This window comes from Vicugna pacos, chromosome 11 (genome assembly GCF_048564905.1).
Source record: "Vicugna pacos chromosome 11, VicPac4, whole genome shotgun sequence".
Taxonomy (NCBI): domain Eukaryota; kingdom Metazoa; phylum Chordata; class Mammalia; order Artiodactyla; family Camelidae; genus Vicugna; species Vicugna pacos.
Window position 1 is genome coordinate 95,495,517 of NC_132997.1, and position 21,609 is coordinate 95,517,125.

At 55.6% G+C, this 21,609-nt stretch overlaps 1 protein-coding gene across 1 annotated transcript in view; it reads right to left on the reverse strand.

Annotated features, from left to right (window-relative positions):
• FAM53B (family with sequence similarity 53 member B) overlaps nt 1-21,609 on the reverse strand; it is a 75,663-nt gene that overhangs the window by 33,340 nt on the left and 20,714 nt on the right. Inside the window, exon 3 of the mRNA XM_072972081.1 lies at nt 19,375-20,153. Within this exon, the coding sequence (XP_072828182.1) occupies nt 19,375-20,153 (779 nt within the window). The remainder of the gene's footprint in view (nt 1-19,374; nt 20,154-21,609) is intronic.

Below are 21,609 nucleotides of genomic sequence, written 5' to 3' on the forward strand. Positions count from 1 at the left end.
CCCCAGAAATCAGTGTGTCCTGCGTGAGCACGGGGGCCATGGTGGGTGTGCATGCGTTCCTGGGCCTTAAAATGGAATGGTTCATGTACAGAAAATGATGTAGCTGGACCAGCTCCCTGGACTCATGCGCAAACTATTCATAAAGAACAAAACCAAAACAAAGGCAGGGCCCTGCCCACCGGCAATCCTGCTCCAAGTCCGTGGTACAGGGCTGATATTGGAAATGACTCTCTTGCTTGGACTGGCTGCAAACATCTGGCCAAGTTGTGCTCGGTGCAGCCAGGCCAACTCAGCTCCTGCACCCAGGCCAACAAGCCCCTTGAACGGACGTGGGGCTGATTAAATCATGTGAGGCGTGGTGTCCAAGCTGATGGATTGTGTTCTGTGATGGTGAAGGGAGAACAGCATTATTACAAACTCATGATACAAGAGAATCAACCCATTCACCATAGAGTTTGGACCAAACAGCCTAAAAGAATTCAATTCTATTTTGCATAGGGCCAAGAATTTTGTGGTAACTTTTTTTTTTTAAACTATGTCTGCTTTTCTTATTGGATAGAGTGAAAAACCAGTGCTAAGGTCATTTTTTTTTTTCATTTTAATGAGTAGTAGTTCTTTCATTTCCCTCTTTTAAAGGCATGAATTCTTATTTCTTGTTCATTCCACACATAGGGTATCTGAACCTACAGAATCAATGGACTCCTGGCCTGGAACGGGTGTCAAGAGTCTCCATTCAGTGATATAGTTGTTTAGAAAAAGGACTGCAAGGATCTACACTAAACACTCAATGATGGTATCTCTGGTGGTGGATGTCAGAGGAACTTCACTTTCCGTGTTTTCACATTTCTGAACTGTAATTTTTTTACCTTCTGAACTTTAAATTTTTCACATGTATGCATTGATTTTGTAACCAGAAGAAACAATAAATAATGAATTTGGAAATTACTTACGTTGATATACAAGTGTTTGCCCAGTTTCAACAAAAACACTGCTATGTGCCATGAATTGAGAGCTAATATGCAATTATAACCTGATTGTGAGACACATGTCATCTCATTTAACTCTCTATTATCAACCCACTTTACAGATGAAGAAACTGAGGCTCAGGGTCTACAGCCAGGTCTGCACCAAGTTCTGTCTTCTTCCAAAGGCCTTGCTCTCAGCCAGCCTGCTCCTCAGCCTCCTGACAGACTTGAGGTCTCCTTTCCATCTGCTCCTTTTTAATCTGGCCACTGAAAGCAGGGGCCACACTAACCATAAATGATTCGGAGAACACAGGACTGGGTGGACAATCTGCACATGTCTGGGTCATGACTGGTGACTTAACCTCCCACAGGCAAAGAGGAAGGTCAGTCCCTGGCCTCACCCAGCAGACTGTCCAGTGCAGGGGAAAGGCGCAGGCTAGCAGGAGCCCGGGGACGGGGCTTTGCTAGACATCAAACTGCAGAAAACACTGGTGTGTGTGTTTGTAGATGGGTATCCTACCGGGCAAATGCGGAGGTCTGGCCGTCTTCCATGCTGCCCCACACTGTGCCACCCCGGGACGTATCAGCACCAGAAGCCCAGGGTCACCTCTGCAAGGGTCCCAGGCCATAGAGCCCAGAACAGATGTCAGCCGGTCCCCTCCTGCCCACTGCCGCAACCCCAGCCCTATAATATGCTAACTGTGCTTCTCAAAGGCTGCTTTACAGGGGGTCAGCCCCCGCGCAAGCCTGTGAAATGCTGCATTCTCCTCCACCCACTCTGGGAGACGCAAGTGTGTTCAGGCTCCAAGAAGCTCCCCTTAATGAGGCCTGTTCAACTGTCTTGGAGCTTTGGAAACCTTCTGTACAAGCCCAGCAGAATCAGAGTCTACACAGCCCACCTCAGGAGACAGGCATGAAGGAGTTCGTGGGAGTGGGCCAGAGGCAGGGCTGCGGGGCAGGGAGGTAAAGGGCACAGGCAGGACTCCAGGCTGCATTCTTCACCTCCACCCACGCTCTCCGTCTCTGCCTAGAAAACCTCCAGCCTTCAGCCCCTGCTCCCTGTACCTCCCGAGTCTTTGCGGTGCCCTGGCTCAGACCACACTCCTAGCCAAACTGCCTGGGTTCAAATCCCATACCTGCCGGGTCTGGCTCTGTGGCCTGGGGCAAGTTATTAATCAAGTCCCTGCATCTCTGCAGTAACATGGCGTGACGATAACTATCTGTCTCATGGGGGTGACATGAGCATTAAGTGAGCTCAGACACGGGAGGCATTTAGAGTGGCGCCCAGCGCACAGCAAGTGTTGGAGAAGCGCCTGCAATTTCATTATTGTCGCCCGGTCCCTCCCAGGGACCCCAGAATTCTCCTGGGACCTCAGTTTAGCATGTGCCTCACCCGGCTAACAACTTACACGTCTGTCTCTCCCAGGCCAGGACTGGGGCTGATGCACACCCCCTAACCCCCAGGATCGTGCATCCAATTGGAGCTCAGCTTAAGTTGCCAGGACTTAGACAATATGTACAGCCGGTGAAGCTAAAATTCTCCTTTGGAAAATTGTGACCCACCTTTCAACCCCCAAGCAGCAAAAAGTCTTCCTGCTCCTCGGCCGCAGATATCCTTCATGTCTGCGCAGGGGTGCCCGGGGTACGGCTGCCCCCGCGGACGAGGTGGGAAGGAGAGGACCCCCAGCGGGGCGGCTCGCTCTCCCCTCACCCCTCACTCCTGTCTCCCATCGCCAGCTTCTGAGCAGGGCCCACGCCGACAGCACTGGTGGAAGTGGCTCTTGGTTGTACTAAGAACTTTCCGACCACATTCCTGGGCCGCGGGCCGCGGCCTCCTGGCTCTGGTGCCTGCGGATTTCTCAGGCGTGGGGCGGCCTCAGGCCTGGGACAGGCCGGCCTCTGTTGACTGAGTGCGAGGTGGAGAGCAGGATAAAAACCACGGCCATCTGAGGCTTTTAAACGTCAGAGCCAACCATCCCACCCTTATTTTCACAATGCTGTTCCAAAACCACCTCGTCGGGCCAAGTTCTGTTACCACAAAGTTAATATCCTCTAGCAACTTCCGAGTTGGTTGTCCGCCTCGGGGGCTGGAACGCATCTGGCCAGCAGAGAGACCTCTGGATCCCCGGCCAGGGTGAACTCTCTAGGGGTTGGTCTTGAATGATGAGAACCCCCGGGGCCGCCCCTGCAGTTTGGGTCTGAGTTTTGTTCTACTGTCCTGGGTGGAACAGCCCTACCAAAATTCTTCGAGGCACAGGAGAAAATTAAGGGAGGAAGTGAAATCAGAAGGAAAGGAACACTCCTCGCTTTAGCCCACATTCTCCAAGGATGGCTACGCTGGGACTGGACACGCAATCCAGCAAACGCTTCCAGAGCAAGGCCACTGGGAGAACACGGTTTCATTTTAAAAAGGCATCGTGCCTTTGTGCCCTGAGATACGCGGAGCAACTCCTGGCACCAGGGCCCCGGTGAGCCAGAACTCAGGCTCCGGCAGCTCCCGCCAGCACCTCCTCCTCATTTGCCAATTGAGGAGCGCAGGAGAGCCGCAAAGCGGCCCAGGCTGGGCTCGGCAGAGCCTGAGACAATCAGGCAGGCCACGTGACATCACCCCCACATTCCTGACCGCCAGGATCACGGTGCCCAGCCCTTTCTAGGACTCGCTCTCTGAGAAATCGCCAAATTCAAGTTGCTTTCCAAATGCAGAAACTGAGGCACGGGGCCATCTATATTAGGGGCTGGTAAAATTCTCTTAAAAGGCCCGACAGTAAACATTCTCAGTTTTGAGAACCACGTGTCTCTCTGGTAGCACGAAAGCAGCCGCAGGGAACAGTACACAAACAGGCAAGGCTGTGTGCCATTCAAGCTTTATTTGCAAAAAAGGCTAACAGTGGTTTCCCGACTCTGATATACATGGTTTGAGGTGATGGCTGTCACCACTCCTGGAAGACACTGGACATAACTGCAGAGTTCCACTGAACCCCCAGGGGCCTCCTCAGCAGAGATCTAGTTAGAATATTGAATCTATCATTATAAAACGGTAAGTAACATCCTATATAGAATTCAACAGACGCTGGGCCTTGGATCCCCCAAGGTCCTGCTCTGTGACAAGGGTGGCCTCTCCTGCCCCTCCCAGCACAGGCACAGGGCTGAGGGTCAGGGGAGGCCCAGGCAGAGAGGGGCTTGTGGCTCCTCTCTGTCCCACCTAAAACCACAGAGGAAGGAGAGAGGGGACCAGCGGACTAGAACGAAGGCAAGTCCAGCTGCCCTGGACGTCCAGCCTCCAAAGAGGCCCAACAAGAATTCCGCAACCTGGGGTGAGGCCCACGCTGGGCCTGCGTTTTCCTTTTCCCTGCTGGCCAGCTCTGGGCCAAGCCTACACGGCAGGGTCTCTCTAGGGCCCGGGCAGTCGGGAAGGTCCGTGAAGGGAGGTGCCCTTCATTTCCTCCACTCCGGCCCCTCGTGCTGAGCCTCAGGCACTGCTTCAAAAGCCTGGGGCTCCTCATGCAGGTCCCTGGGCTTCATCAAGGCCACCATTAGTGCCCCCACTTAGGCACTTGCTCAGTGCCATGACTTCGATCTGAAGTTTCAGATTTCGGTAATAATCCAATTTTAGCCTACTTCATCCAGAATGGTGACAACTGTCACTTCAGACAGTCTAGACAGCTCCAACAGCTGGCAGAGCAGGGACCAGATCGGGCCTTCCTGGTGATGTTACATGAGATCCCAGCTGCCACCCCAAGACTGGGTACTGACCCCTGAGCCTAGCCACTTCTCTGTCCTCAGAGCCTTACGTGTCCAGGTCCGATCTATCCCACCAAGGACCCACCATAGCCAAGGAGGGAAGACTCGCTCCTAGCCAATCCTCAGCTCCATGACCCCTGCCTCCACTGCCCCTGACCCCTGTGTGGACGCCTGAGATGATGGCATGGGCCTGGCACCCCAAGGCCTGCCTTGGCCCCCTGACAAGGAGTAGAACAAGCCTGGACCTCAGAGCCCTGCCACACCCAGCCACATGAGCTTGGCTGCCACTCTGAACCTCAGTTTCTTCTTCTGCAAAATGGGAACAGCAATCCTCACTTTCCAGGATTGTAATAAAGACAACATGTAACTACACAAACACAAGCCTTATCCCTGGTCCAGAGTGCAAGGGAGCATGGGGACATGCAGGCCCAGTGTAAGTGCACTGCCACACGTGGCAAGAGTCATCAGTGTTATCATTTACATGTTGACCAAAGTTTCAAGGAGTGGGACCCAGGCCACATGAGGTGGAGGGCTCTGGCGAAGGGTTCTCAACATGAACCAAGCTGTCCTCATTCCTGAATAGAAGGGACAGTGTGGGCAGCAGGATGACCAGGCAGGTGACCCAAAACAGGCAGGTGACCCAAATCCCATGGTCTCACTGCTCAGGAGTGTGGCCTCTGGCTTTCTTGGCTCTTAAGAGGGAAAAAAGAAGCCATTTCTGACTCAGTTCACTTCCTTAAAGGCAAATTTGGTCATCCTCTTTTTTCCTGATTAACTTCGCTGTCTGCTGAGGGAGAGGGACCGCTCACCTGAGGGGCCTCACAGGGGTCAAGTCAGCCAGCAGGCACCCCCGCCCAGTCTGCACCAAGCCGTAGACTCACAGGTCTGTAGGAACCAGGCAAGGAATTCCCTGAAGTCTCTGGGCCCAAGCGGTTCAGCCTGCATGGCTCCCAGCCCCGCCTTCTCCACCAAGGGCCACCAGATATAGGAACACAGCCTTCTCTCCCTGCCCTGGGGTGCTCCCTGCACCCCTGCCCCTAGCCAGACTCAGGTTCCAAACCCCACCATCCTGTTCATCCTGTCCTTGGCTCCCCACTGCACAGAATAAGGCCCCAGCTCTCCAGCTGGCTCTCAGGCCTGTCACGCTCCATCCCAGCCACGATCCAGCCAAACAGGTTAGCTTCTTGTCCTGGGATCATCTTTCTGCCATGTCTCTCCTCTCCACTCCAGCTGAGGCGCAGCCTGAGCTGTGGCTGGCGCACCATGCCCAGGCCCACCAGAGAGCTTCTCTGCACCCCCGCAAAGGGGCCGAGCCCTGCACACGTCAGGGAGAACCCACCACGTGCCCACGGTTCCTACGGCCAGACTCCCGGAACGCTCGGGCGAGGGCACCAAGTGTCAGTGCGTGTCTGTCCCGCCTTCATCTTCTTACTGAACCCCAGCAACGGCCACCGTGGATCCTACCTAACAGGTAAGGAGAACGAGGCTCAGAGGGCAGAGCTGCGAGTGCTAGTCACACTGCCCAGGTTTCCGTGTGACGATGTGTCCATGTTGCGGCCTCCAGAAGGCCAGAGCTGATGGTCCTGTCTACTGCTGCAGCCTGGGAGCCCACAGGGGCTGACACACAGCCGGTGCTTGGTAAGCGGTGGCCGAATGGAGGGACGAGTCCAGATCCTCGGAGGACACGACCACTCCATCGGCTTGGAGCTGGCGGCATTGACGCGGTGCTCCCACCTGACCCCTCTGTCACCTGCAAGCTCCTTAAAGGTAAGCACAGGGTCTCACGCACGCTGGTCTCCCCCGCGGCCCCGGTTCAGGCAGCTGTACACAGCTGGTACTCAGTCAATACGTGCTGATTTGAACCAGCTCACAGCGTCGTTGCTGCCTGGAGTCTAAGGGCCTAGAAGTTTCCCGTGGTGGGCGGGGTTATGTTTGAAGTTCCCAGGCTGTTGCAGCTGTAGGCCCCACCTTCCTGTAAGCCTCTCCTGGCAGGGGGCACAAACTAGAACCACAAATAGAACTTTCCAGAAAAACTGTGGCTAGGAGGCTGCCATGCCCCAAGGACAGGACAGCTCTGGAACAACATTCTGCCTCGGCTGTTCCACACCTGCCCTGGCACTGCTCTGGGATCAAGCTCATTGCTCGAGTTCTGGGTGACGCGTGGCCCACCACCAAGGGCAGGGCCTAGAACGGGTCAGCTGTGCAGGGCCTGGCTCACGTGCTTGCTCGGGGGGCGTATGGGTACAAGTGCACCACCCAGTCATCGAGTGCAGAAGTGGCCCAGGGCTTGTGGCACCACAAAGCCTATCTCGGCACCCCCACCCAGACACCGCGAGAAGAGCCAGCCTTGCTTCCTCGTTACACCCCAGCTACTGCCACCCCTCTCCCCCAGCCCTGCCCTGGCCACACACCAGGAACAGCAAGCAAAGTGGGGCTGAAGATGTCCAGTAACTTTAGTAGGAAAAGAACACCCTAGAGAAGAAAGTGGGCTCTCAGAATAAGGGCGACCCCTTCCCCTCCCCGACCACAGGGGTCACAGCAGGTGACCAGGATGTCCAGGTTCCGTGAGAGAGCTTCCAAACAGTCCATCACTCAGGCCTCCCAGGCTTGCTCTTCCCTGACGCTGGTCCTCGGGTAGAGAGAGCAAGCCCTGCGGAACCCGCACGTCAGAGCAAGGCCTCTCGCCAGCTCCTCCTTTACTGGCCGGCACTAGGGCCTCGCGCAGGACAGGGTCTGAGTAAGTGGCAGAGCCGAGCCACTCAAACCACGGCTGAGTCCTGGTCCCAGCCCTCATATCCACACCCCAGAGCCTCCCTACCTGCCTGCCTGCCTGTGCTGTGAGCTCCAGGGGCTGACGGCTCAGCCACTTAATGCAATGTGACCTTGGGCAAACACACTGTCCACTACAGGAGCCACCAGCCACGTGAAGCCACTAAGCACTGGAAATGAGGCCAGTCTAAACTGAGATGTGCTACAAATGTAACACATGCCCCGACCTTGGAAACTTCGTATAAAAAAGCACGTATCTCATTAATGATTGATTTCTTTTGATTGCATGTTGAAATGACAGTGTTAAATAAAAGATATTATTAAATTAATTTCACCTGTTCCTTTTTTCTTTTTAATGTGGCTGCTAGAAAATTTAAATTTCTGTAGTTCACATCTGTTTCCACTGCATGACTCAGTCACCTCCTCTAAAATGGATACGATGCACGCACAGGGCTGTTTTGAGGAGAACGTTCAGTAGATGAGTTCCTTCTGCAAATGTGCTGCCACCTCACTTGCCAACAGTCAGCAGCCCCACAGCTGCTGCCTCTCATGCCACCTGTGTGGTCAGAGGCCACCCCCTGAGCCCCCTGGGTCCCCAGGGCTGGGCAGGGCCACCTGAGGGTGGAGTAGGGGAGCGCCCGGCACTCCCCACCCTCTGCTCCAGCCTCCCAGCCCTTCCTCAGGCCTCCAGGCAGAGTGCTGCTTCCTTCACTGGGCTCTCCATCACGCTAAGAACAATGACTTCAAGGTCACAAATAACAATAAATCAAAAAAATCATAATGACGATAATGGTGACAACATCCATCCCAGGGCCAGGGTTCCCCGAGGGCACACCGTGCGCCAGGCCTGACCCTGGTGTTCTCACAAGTTCAATACTCACATCATGCAGAAGAGGACACAGGGGCCCAGAGAGGGACAGTGACTTGCCCAGTGCCACCCAGCTGGTGAGTGGTACACCAACACTCCATGCCAGGCCCATCTGGCCCTGGAGCCCAGAGCCCTCCCAGGAGAGACCCAGGCCAGGCCCGCCTCTCCACTTCCTGCCGTCCTAGCTTTGGGGCAGACGCAGGCGCACGTATTTGCCCACAGCTTCCCCAGCTGCATCATGCTGAAGTTCTGGCGTCTCTGCTGAGTGACAACCTCACACCATTTCAGGTGCCATCTCCTTTCTCTTGCCAAATGAGGAAAGCTGCACAATCAGCCCACATCTGCTAAAACGCCTGCCCCAAACACACTGCGCTGGGCCGCTTCTGCCCAGGTGGCTTTGTCCCCACAGAAAAGGGTCTTTTCATCCACTGGCTCCCCGCCTGCATACTCGTTCCCATTTGTATTTGCCATCTATTCTCGGAAAATTCCACTGTGCAACACTGTTCCAGATTACAGTGAGACGGAACTTCTCTAGGTGGATTAGGCCTGCTTAAAGCTGGTCCCAGCTATCAAGGGGCTATGGGGAGGCTGTGCTTGCCCAGAGTTGGAAGCAGTTAGAAGCATCTGGATGACTGTACCACAGCACTGAGTCCCGGGCAAGATCCATCCTTCCACAGGGGACACATGATGCTCCAAGACAGAATGGGAGGACAAGAGAAGACGAGCCAGACGGCCCACGAGGGCCCTCCCCAGTCTCATTATCTCCCAGGGGTTCCCACATGAGAAAGAGGCAGACAAGAAGTCTGGGGTGACAGGGCGAGGAGAGCGCCTCATGTGAGCATGAGCACAGCCCTGGTCTGGCCGGGCCGCCTGCACAGCAGACCCTCAACGCCAACTTGCCCCTTATTTGTCAAGTCAGCCCAGTGAGGGCTTTGCTAGGGATCTTCCTGCCGGGACACACAGGCCCACTCCTCATGCCTCCTCCCCCAACACCCAGGCGTGCCCATCATTTTGGAGGGAGAGCAGGACTCCAGGAGGGGAAGGAGACGAGGGCCCAGGGGCTGCATCCAGAACAGTCTGGCTCGGGGTTAGGGGGGTGCGGCCAAGCCCTGGGCTTGGGCAAGTGCAGGACTGGCTGTGACCCCCCTCTCCCACCTGCCAAGACGAGCCACTCACGATGAGGTGGGGTGGCAGGGGCCAGGGGCTTAGAGATCTTCCAGTAAATCACAAAAATGGGCATCAAAGGCTCTGGGTTGGGCACTAAGAGGATTACTCCAGATTGTGGACATGTCCATCTGCAGAATGTGACTGATACTTCCCGGGCACAGCCCCACGGCACAGCAGAGCAAACTGCAGGGCTGCTCCGCCTTGTGCTCCAGCCGTGTATGATGGAAGGACCTGGGACAGGACAGCCGGCCGCACTGCTCGGGCAGAGCTGAAGCAATCTCCAGGGAGGCCCTGGTGCCAAACCACGGGGCTCCTGTAAGCCCCCGGTGCCCTGGTTTACGAACCAGAAAACTCACAGCTCAAGAAATGCGAAGTCTGTCCAAGGGCTAGAAGGATGAGCCTGTTCAGGCAGTCTGATGTTAGAACTTCAAGGCTACTTCATCAGGGTGTGGGCCCAGTGGGTACAATAAATAACATCTATGCTTCCTGAGGCCATTCTGGTCAAAGCAGCCCGTGGTGAGAAGGCCACCGTCCCCGCCTCACCTCCAGGGAGCCTGACGCCTAGAGCCTGTCCCAGACCCGCCTGGGCCCGTGGTTCGCCAGCGGTGGCGAACTCACCCCAAAGGGGCCCTTCGGAGAGGCGGTGGCCCACGGGCTGTGGGCGCTGAAGAGTGGCCAGGGCTCCTGGCACCGCTCTGCCCCTGGGCAACTGAGCAGGCAGCTAACACTCAATTTTCTTCCTTGAAGAGGAAGGAGAGGGTTCCCCCCAGGTGGCTGAGGGACCACACACCTGAGGGAGGGCCCCTGAACAAGCAACCCCCGCCCCTGCCACAAGCACAGGCCAGAACAGTTAGGGGTTAGGACCCCGATTCCCACTGCTGCCCTCAGCCAGGTGGAGGCAGCTTCCAGCAGCAGCTGCCTCCATGATACCTGGTGTTCACATCTCGGCTTCTTGGTTCTTCAGAAACCTGGTTAGCAACTGTCCACACTGAACTCTCTGGACCTATGGGGTGGTTTCTGTCCCCTGCAGGGCCCCAGCTGATCCAGGGGGCCTGCCCCACTCTCCACGCACAGAGCTCTGGCAAGGGAACAGCTGCAGCCCCCCATGACCACCACCCACTCCATAAAGATTAAACGCATTACAGGACCTGCACTGTGTCAGGGGAGGGGCAGGGCCTGGTGGCCTTTAGTGACATATTACTGCTGTGAGCTCACTGCTGTGCTCACAAATGAAGCTTCTGGCGGTTGCATTATATTTTGGAACCAACTACTTCTTTTCCAAGACAGAAAAGAAAAGGCTACCCCTCCCTGTCCCCAGAAGGAATTACCCAAGGGCCCTACTATGCCAGACTTTCAAAGGAGGCACTGTTAGCCTTCTCGCCGTAAACAGGCAACTAACACCCACCCGAGTCCAGTCGAACCAAGCTCCTGCTGGCCTGGGGAGGCAGCAAAGGGCTTGCCCTCCTGCGTGGCGTTTGCTTTCTCTAGTTCTCGACTGTGGCCTGAAGCTGCAAGAAAGGGCGGTAACTCAGGATGGCTGATTCCGCAAAAATGTTATAGATAAATGGCTCCTGTCAACAGCGGACTCTATGTGATGCCACACTTAGGACAACGGAGACTTTTTGTAAAAGGCAAAACGAGCTTAATTTCACCCTGTGTGGGTGCCCAGGAAAGCCAGCAGTCTGCACGGGATAAAGGCACAGGCAGGTGCCCGGCATGTCGGCTCAGGGCCTGGCTCGTAATTAATCACACGTCCATCTCAGTGACCCCACTCCGTGCTTCCCTGTCTCCAGTCCCCCTGAGGCTCTCTCAGACCCACAGGCTCACCAAGGGCCTGGAGCTCCTTCCCGGAGGCATCAGCCCGACATCCCCAATAAGGAAGCAGGAGTAAGATAGGGAACGCTGACATCCTCCCCGCCCCTTCCCCTGCAGCCTTCCAAGCTGGGCTGGGGTCACTGGGCTCTGTTAGGAGATTCACAGAGGCCACTGCAGGCCCCTCATTTTCTGGAGATGCTGCCTCAGCCATTGTAAACAGACCAGACGCAGGACAGCTGAGATCAGATCCAGCATGACAAGCCTTCAAAGCTGTCAGAAAATCCTCCTGCGGCCCCAGCCCGCCCCGGCCTTCTCCAGCCGAGTCCAGAATGGGGGCCCAGGGTCAAGTGCAGAAGGACAGAGAAGCTTCAGCAAAGGAGTCGGACACATGGAGACGGGGGTGACGAGGAAGGTAGGAATGGAGTTTCCACGGGGTGGGAAAGGGCAGCCGGGGCTGGCAAAGCACTCGTGTATAATAAGGGTTTGGAGGTGGGGCGGTTTCAAGGACACTTGTGAAAACAAGTCAGTCATGGTGACGAGCTACACTTCACTTCTACTGAGAAGGCGATCAGGAAGAAATACAGGTAAAGTGAGGGCTGCAGGCAAGAAAACAAGAGGGACTTACAATCAGCAAACTCTAAAAACAGGGTAGCTTAAAGAAAGTAACCTTTGGAAGTTAGGGTGATGGATTCTCAGCCCAGGGAGGTCTGTGGCTGGGGTGACTTGGAAGCTCATTGACAAGATCAACTCATTGGCTGGGCCTATTGGTCGCACCTCCAGAACGTCTGAGCCCCTAACAGGAAATCAATGTGTCCACTGCCCCGGCCCTGGTCTAGCTCACCGTCATGTCTGCCAACAGCCTCCCGCCTCCCCCAGACCCCTCAGTCCATGCTGCTCCCTGAAGCCTGAAGGAGCTCTGGGGGAAGGGGGTGCTGTCATTCCCCTGCTTAAAACTCTCTACTGCTGCCCCTCTGCACTGCGGATAAAAGATAAGCCTCTTCAGAGGACCTACCAAGAAGGCCCACTGTGCTCAGGCCCCCTGGCGCCCTCACCCACCCTGCTCCAGCCACGCTGGGGCTCTTCCCAGCCCCTTCCTGACTCTGACCTTTGCCGTCCCCCACACCCACCCCACCCACACTCTAATAATTAGCTCAAATGGCTTATTTCTCTGGTCACACGATTCCAATGTGCTGTGAGAACATTCTGGAAACCTGGCCTCTTTTAAATGGTATCAGGGACCAGAGACGCCCAGCACACACAGCATCTAGGCAGGGCACTGACAGCCACACCAGGTTCCTGGTCATTCACTCTGCCACCCAGTGCAAGACTTGGGCCAAGATGCTCTGAGCTGCTACAGGGAGCTGGAGGGGCTCCCATCTGAGCAACTGGCTTATGCACGAAGCAGAGGCCCCTGCTCCAGAAAACCTCGTGTATCCCCAGAGCTTCATGGCCTCACATCTTCTCAAACACCCTTCAGCTCAGAAAGGCTCTCAATTAAAGCATGGAAAATCACCAAGTGGCATTAAAAGCTGCCTCCCTGGCATGTCCCTAGTTGAACTCCTTCTATTTTTCTTTTCCCTGGGAGATCAAAGCTATTGTGTCAACACTCGGCCCTGATCCGAGCAACCTTAAGCAGATAGCTTATGCAACCTGGTGGCTGTGCCTGGCGACAGCAAGGAGTGATGCAGGTGTTCCTCAGATTATGAGAACCCCCATCAGGTGGTTCCACGGTGCTAGTGACACACCTCTTTCTGAGAGAAGGGAAAGACTGGAGACGGCTGAAACTAGTCTCCCAGCCCCGGCCCCACCTGTTCCACTGCTGCAGGATCCGTGCCTTGCAGTGACACCGCCTGTCCCGGGGGTGGCGAGCCCAGCTGACCGCTGGAGCCCAGGAGATGGGCCACAGGGTGCGGCTCTGTTGTAAAAGTATCCACCCTGGGAAGACCCACACTGCGCGACTCCTCCCCTCACCCGTGAGAAACTGGAACCGTCATTCCCATTTCACAGACAAGAAAATGGAGGCTTACAGAGGGTGACTGGCCCGAGGGCCCACAGCTCAAAAGTGGCAGAATGGGGACCTGAGCCCCTCCGACTCCAGAGCTCACACTTTCACCTCTACACCCTCTGTCAGCCGCCTGGAAAGGGCGCCTGGGGTGGATCACGGCAGCAGGAGGGGCAGTGAACCCGGAGTCAGGAGGCCCGGGTTCCGGCCTTCCCAGCCTCCTCGGCAGCCACGTGGCTTTGGGCAAGTCACCAACTCCCTGGACTCTCCCCTCAAGTGAGGGGGGAACAGGAGCAGAGATGGCAGGTCAACTCGCAGGCTCTAGTTGCCGAGGGGAGGGTTCTACGACTTCCTCTGGGTGCAACCAGAGAGAGCGCCACGACTGACCAGCAGTGTCCGTCACGAGCCTGGGAAGAGCCGCCCTGCTCGGCGCCCACAGGCTGAGGGGCCAGGTCTTAGAGGCGTCTTCCTTTCTCAAGCCCATCCTGCTTCCTCATCAGAAGCAACGATCCACATGAGCCCATCGTGGTTTTTGCCTTTACTTTTATTTAGCATTCACTTCACCCCGGTTGGAATTCCAGGGCTTTCCACGACTACCCGGCAGAGATCCTCACACCCGTCTGCGTTCTGTGCGGCAAACGGCGATGCACCTCTGAATTCCTCTGCTAGCTGTCAACATAGTTCCCTAGGCCAGCAGGAAGGGTGCTCAGGGTGCAGGGCGGCAGGAACCGGAGCAAGTGAGGTGGCCGGCTGCTGGCAGAGGGCACAGAAGGTCATAAAGGTTTGGGTACGCCGGGCCTGAGCCCAGGGACCCAGCCCAGAAAAAGCACAGCTGGCCTGCAGCGGCCAGGGCTGCCTGAGAAGGCAGTGCAGCCAGTGAGGGTCACCCCACGGCGGCTGGGGGGCCCACCCCTCATTAAAGCCAGTCCCCCACCCCCTACCCCTGGCACACAGAGCAGGAGGCTGACCAGAGGGAGCCTCACCCAGGGACGACCTTGCCAGCAGAGAGGCACGAGTTATTGACGAGCATCAGTGACAAGCCTTCTGATGACTTCCTGCATCGACCCCCCTCACCCACTGGAGCCCCCACCGCCCTGGCCAGCCCCCTCTCCTGGACACATCCGCTGGACCACAGCTCTCTGTGTAGTTTCTACCTCACGCTTCTTTCCTACCCCAAACTGCACCCGGCCAGCTTTCGTGGGCCCCTCCAACATCTGCTAACACAACAGTTGCTGCCTGTTCTGAGGCCTGCTCTGGGAGGTTCAGGGACTCAGTGTGTGGGCAGCTGCAATCAATCAAACCTCTGTTTCAGCATCCCGACCCCTCCTCACAAATGTCTCCCTTCTGTCTGAAGCACTGCTGAGAAATACAATTTGTTGCTCTTTCAAACTGACCGGCTTGGAGTTAAAAATACAGCAAGGACTGTGACACCCAGGGGCATGCCATTCATGGTAATCTTTAATTGTTGCTTCTTCTGAAATCTTGGCCCCCACGCATGTGATCCGTGTCTAAATGGCCACGCACAGCCCAGATCTCGCCGGGAGTCAACCGATGCTTGGTGGTTGAACCAGGTCTCGAAAAAGCAGTAACTAATAATGTCAGCGAAAGTCCCGCTCATAAACTACTCGTACCCTCAGGCTGGGCCCTGCCCTCGAGGACACATGCTGTCATTTTGCAAAAGGGAGGCGGCTGTGGCTTAACATAAAACACCAGGCCGGAGGAGCCTCGACAGACCATGCGAGGAAAGCTGCCGGGAGGTCAGCAGGGTCAGAACCGGCTGCATGGGGCAAGGCTGACCCCGGGCCGCCTTCAAGCATCTTGCTCTGCGGACCCAGAGCTCGCAGATGCAGCTACAGGGAGGGAGGGCCTTTCTGAGCCAGGTCCTTGCGTCATCCCTCCCCACAGGGCTCTCCTCCGTGCAATCACTCTCCCTCACTCAGGACCCAGCTCCCTAACCGTGAGCTAGGCACTCGGGTTTTAAGGAGACCAAAAAGCAATTTCTAACCCCTTCCCGGCACTGTGTGCTGGTGGCCTCACTGCTGCGAGAGACAAGAGCCACTTGGCCACCAGCTAGACACCGGTGCCCCGGAGACCAGGCTGGGGAGGTCAGGACATCTGGAGGGGCGTCTGGTGGGCTCCTGGGGCCAGTTCCACCCTGGTTCCACGGGTGACAGACATGAGACAAGAACGCTCACCCGGCCTCCTCTGGCAGGTGGCGATTCTGATTCTGTCACCATTTCACAATCCCCTGTTTCAAGCCCGAGTTCACCGCAGGCTGAGCAGAGCCAAAGGGCAGGCCTCCTTTCCATTTTCAAAAGAAAAGGATGAGGCAAGAAGAGGAACCAACAAGAAGAAGTAAATGGCAACGACAGAAAAGGGGGGCTAAATACAGAAGGAAAAGATGGACAAATAAAGAATAGGGGAGTCTTCAGAATGTCACCCTCAAGGCCCAGTTCTGCCTCTGGAGTCGCCCAGAATGAGCCCACGCCATCCCTCCCAATTCCTGTAGTTGTCACAACAGCCAGTAACTGTCAGCTCTCGCCGGGCCAGTCTGTGCACTAGGTGAAGTGTGCACATGTGAGTGTGTGTGTAGATTAAGATACATACACATATCAACAGATATTACGGACACACACATTTATACACGCACATCCACATATAGATATACACGTACACATACATGCACACACACGGACACGTGAACGCATTTGCACAACATATGCACACGCATGCACACATTTCCCCTATTCCTCCCAACAGCCCTACGTTGATGATGGTGGTGGCAGTGGTAGTATTATCTGCTGCACAGAGATGTTAAGCAGTTTGCACAGGGCTGTCAGCCTCCAGCACCATTTCTGAGGCCTTCTGATTGGTCAATATACCCCCAGATGCAGATCTAAAGGTGAAGACCATGTTCCAGAAGGGCCTATTTCCTCAGGAGGGGCCAGGATGGACACAGCCTGAGGTCACGTGTACCTCTCCCACCCTCTGCTTCTAGCTTTTTTTTTTTGTAAGTTTTAATGCTTTGCAATGAATATCAACTACTAATTTAATAAAAAAGTCTTCAAGTCAAAAGGTGGGGAATGGCTGCTTGAGGCGATAAAGACCCTTTTTACAGGCCTGGCCTGTACCCTCCGGGGGCTGCTTGCTCAAGAAGGTGGAGAGGCACCCAGAGGAGAGGGTCCAGGGAGGGGTGAGAGGCAGCCTCAGAGCAGGGCCCACCCCAGTACCCTTGCCCCCTGTGTGCAGGAGGCAGGGCCCGGGACCTCAGAGGGGCTGGCCTCCTCTGCCAGTCTGACTCAGGGGTCTTTCCCTGGTCTCTTTTCTGCTGGAAGTTTGGGGAGACTCTGACTACCAGCCACTCTCGGGGTGCTGCTGGGGCTCACACCAACCCCGGGGGGTCCCAGCCCCGGTCAGTGCCTCTGGAAGCCAGGGTTTATCAGAACCCCTGTCATCCCAAAGGGCTGACTGAGATGGCACTCACTCTGCACCTTCAGCCCAAGTCTTTCATGCACCTGAGTCCAGAGCCCACGCACACAGGGGCACCCTGCCGACGATGCTCATGTGGAAAGCCCTCCTCCCAGGTAGGAAACTATATAAACCAAGATCAAAAGACCCGTAAGACAGAGAGTCCACCACCCAGCTGGAGGACACACGGAGCAGTGCCAACTCTCGACACAAGCCAACCTTTCCACAGACTTGCAGACCCACTCGTTTCCCAGCAGCTGCAAATGCAGGTAAAGCCACGTGGAGGCTAGGGTCTGGGGACAGTTAGTCTCACACCAGCCGCCATCTGGCCGCGAGCAGGTCCCTACAAACCAGTGACACTGGCTCACGGGGTGCCCAGGCACAGGGCCCTGCATGTTCCAGGCTACATCCAGGGCTCCTTTCAAATGCATAGAGGTTGCCCTGGGCTTGGCTTTCAAGGCTCCTAGAGAAGCAAGGCCCATCTCCTGAGGCCATAAGTCATCTGAGGGGGGAGAGCCAAAGCAAGCAGAGCCCACGGGAAACGGCTGGCTGGGTCTGGAGGCTTGGCAGGGGGGGCGGCTCAGGGTCCACCCATCCCCAGGGCGCTGCCCGCAGCCCTTCGGCCCACAGGCTTCCCAGGGGCCCCTTCTCCGCTCTCCCTAGACTCTGCCCTCCCCAGGCCTCAGCCAGGGAAAGGCAGGCAGAACCAGGGCAGCCTCCTCAGGCTCTTGGAGGCCTGCCTGGAGCTGATGGAGCAATCCATACATCTGGGCACAGCCCCACCGAGCAATATATCTTTAAATGGTTTCTACCCAAGTGAGGACGGGAAATGTCTCCAGTGATGCCAGGGGTGTTATTCCAACTTGCGGCTAGTAAAATATAATAACACGTGTAAGTTGTTTTTATTACCTATCTAGCTTATTAGCTAATAAAATAAGCTCAGCATTAAAAATTTAACTGAAGCCCTTTCTCGTGCACCCAGAACTCAAGACTCTGGGTTTCCTTTCAGAAGTCAACAAATCTGTCACCTCTCCAGCATTCTTACCTATTTAAATTTCTCCAAGAAGGAAAATTCCACTCGCCTGTCCAATGTCCAGGAAATGTGTTCAATCGCCGCCTAGCTAGGAAAGCACTCAGGGGAAAGCAAGGGATACACCTGGGGCAGCCATGTGATAGAAGGAAGGGAAACTGGAGATGAGGGCAGAGGGTGGAGTCTGCCCAGTCCTCCCGCAGGCTCTTCCCCAGGCGAGCCCCACCGGACCGGGGAGGCGGGAGCACCACCAGCTGGTCCTCCGACTGCCCCAGACCAGGGCCTAGGCTCTTAAGCAAAGTGGCCAGAAAGCCTGGACTCAGGGGCCAGGTGTGCTCAAGACTGGAGATACCTGCACCTCTTCTTCTGGGGAGACCTCAAGGCTGGGAGGAAAACCAAGAGGAAAGAGAAGGAAACTCCATAGACAGAAGCCATATTTTCATTCTAAAAGGAGGCCTGACTGAAAAAAAGCACTGGCCACTGAAGGAAGGTGGTGGAGCCCGCCTGAAAAGGAGTGGACGTGACAAGCCTGTTTGCCCAGATGTGCGCACATGCTCGTGAGCAAGGCCAACCTCTCACCAAACCGGCCTCTGTGACCCTCCAGCCCAGCCGTGACTGATGCTCATGTAACAAGACTAGAAAGGACGATAATCAAACCGTGGCCCTGAGCACCTAAGGGCCTCCTGGACACAGAACCCGGAGCGCCACCTTCTGCCCACCATATCCACCTGTCCTCGGGTGGACAGCCACAAGGGCCAGCCCTGCTCCCTGGGCCTCACCATCACACGCTCTCATCCTTGGGATTCCCCAGTAAAGAAACAAACGCAGGCAACGCTCAGGCGTGGAGACTGTCCTGATCGTGGCGCATTAACTCCAAGTTCCTCATTCAAATCAGTACCTGAGATCAGAGTTAGCAGGAGGCAGGGATCCGAGACTGAGGATAAAGTGCATGTGACAGAGGCATGTGGCCAGAGGCCTCACCTATAGTGAACAGCAAGGACGATTACATAGGTGCCACTGACAAGTGATCACAACTTCTTGATGGTCTCACATTTTCAGCAGTTTAACCAAAAGAATAAGTGCTTCCCACCATTTCTCGCTTTCTAAAACCATCACCCAGGGCCCTGACCTCAGGATCAGCGTAATCCAAGTGACACTGCATCCCGGCCTGTGCGAGCACTTCTTGGGGCGGCTGCAGGGACGGGTTCCTGGGAGAGAGGCTTCAGAGAACTGCCAGGAAGGGGGTAACCAGTGTGTGGTGATGCTGGTCTGCCCAAGGCCCTGTCCGTCCCCATCTGTCCGCTCTTACACCACTAGCACTGGGTTCACAGGGAAAGAACAGTTCTGATTTTAAATGGAAAGAAAAAGACCCTTTACAAAGTGGGGCTTGATTTTCTCCTTCTCGGAATAGGATTTTAAAAAGCAGGAAATTAACCCATTCCTGGGGGTGTCTGAAACTGACCCCCTGCACTTGCCTGGGATGGGCCAGGAGCAGCAGAGGCTCCGAAAGGCACCTGCAGCACCTCTCAGCACCTTCTGGGGCTCTTACCTGTGCCATCTTGGCAAGGTCCAGGGAAGGCCTCGGCTCCTGCACCTCTTCGGGGCGCCGCCGCTTAACGCCGACCTTCTTGTCGTTAAGGACACACGGCTGGGAGCGGCTGCGGGAGAGCCCGCTAGAGCGTCTCCCCAGCTCTGGCGTTGAGGCAGGTGTGCTGTTGGCTGAGGGTGGACAGTACTCCGCGAACGAGAACTGCTCGTGCGAGCAGGAGAGGGACCGTTGCATGTCAAGCCGGCCCCCACCCACCAGGCTCGGGTTGGGGCCCCAGATGTCTCTCGCCTGTCCACAGATGGCGGAGCCGGGCACCCCTTGGCAGGGCTGACCACCGAATTGGTGGTGAAAGGCCGCCTGGTCACAGGGCGAGGAGAGCACGTTGGCCCGGGAAGGGAGGCTGAAGCTGGAGCTCCGCTGCATGGTGCTGAAGCCGTTGGAATAGCGCTGGACGCTGCCCCCGCTGTAACAGCGCCTCTTTTCCACAGGCGTCCAGACTTTGGACCCCAAGGGCCTCCATGATGTTCGGCAGCTGGACATCTCGTCGGAGAAGGACAGTGACCGGCACTGGCGCTTGCTGGGGGGCGCAGAGGGGTTCCCGTTGTGGTCACTGAGGCTGAGGTCTTTGATCAGGTTGGTGACCGCGCAGGCGGTGGCGGCCTCCCGGTGCCACAGAGCACTGTCCTGACACTTCTCAGGCAGGCACTCCCAGATGCTGGCGCTCGGCTGGTCAATCTGAAGAGGGCACTTCCTGTCCAGGTCTCGCCATCTGTCATTTTCTGGTTCATAAATGACAAAGAGAAACAGGAATTGAAAAGGCCTTCATGCCAGTCCTCTATCTCCTCACCAAGAACCCGTCTTAAGCAGGAATTTAGAGCTAGAAAGGCCCTTAAAAGCCATCCAGGGCGACCTCGATTTACAGATGAGAAACTGAGGCCCAGAGAGGGGATGTGAGTTCCCAGGTGCTGAGTTAGACGCAGAGCAAGGCCTAGGATCCAAGCACTGCCCAGGATGCCTGGCACGGCTTTCTCTCCAACGCACCGTCCTGCCTCCCAGGAAAGTCCACATCACTATTTTTCACCCAAAATGCTTCTCATTTTCTAGAAGGGAAACTGACTTGTCCCACCCCCCCCAACCCGGCCGGCAGCAGAGTCGGGTGACATGTCGGTGACATCCCATGTCAGGGCTCTGGGGCTGGGACTCAGTGCCCTGGCAGAAGGCCATGACCAAAGACGACTCAGCCATACTTTAGGGGCTGGAGGTGCTGCCAGGTTAGTTCATCTGAAGCCCATCTTGAAAACACTTGCTGACAACAGAAACTGAATATTTCCTTGATTTAAGTCCCCTCCACCAAAATGCTCCACAACATCAGCAACCAACAAGAGCTGCCAATCACTGAGGACGTTCCTTGCATTCATTTGCTTTCTTGCCAAAATAGAGAAAAAAGCAGCTAAAATCTATAGGGACAAGCCTTGGGCTGCAAAGACTTAAGGGAACAATTTAAACTTACGTTATCTGGGTCTCGACTTGAACACAGGAATAAATAAGCTCACCCTGCTATGAAAAGCTGACTTGGCACTTTGAACCTTTATTTTAGTGAAGTATTCAATAACTATTTATTGTTTTTCTCCTACGCGGAGCATTTTGGGCGAGCAAAGATAAATTTGACATGGTTCTTGTATTCAAGTTCACGATACGAAAGCGAAGTTAAGAAATACGCCATGCTCCCAGAGATCGACGTATTAGCATGTTTCGATTTTTTTCTATTCTATACATATTTATAAACGGTGCAAATGTGAATACAGAGAGAAATATGACTTGAGTCAGTCTCAGTAGAAGGAGAGCAGTGAAACCTGAAATGACGTTCAGAAGGTATGTCACGCACACTGATTCTCAGCACAATTACCACGCGTCCACCACGGGCGCCCTGGGTGGTTGCCATCACTGCCAGACGGGGAGAATGAGGCTCGGAGAGGTTGAGTAAGCGGCCCCGAGCCACACAGCTAACAAACGATGAGGGACTGGCCCAACCCGAAGTCCAAGCTGTTCTCACTTCACTGCAGCACTGAGGGAGCCACAGGGGAGCCTGACACTGGCCCTGTCCTCAGGGCAAGGACCAGTCGTGCAAGACAAGCCATGCCTCAGGAAACTGTGACGTCACCCACACAAGTGCTCCAGGCAGCTGGGACTGCAGAACCAGCTCCCCTACCGGTGGCCACTTTTCCAAGGGCACTG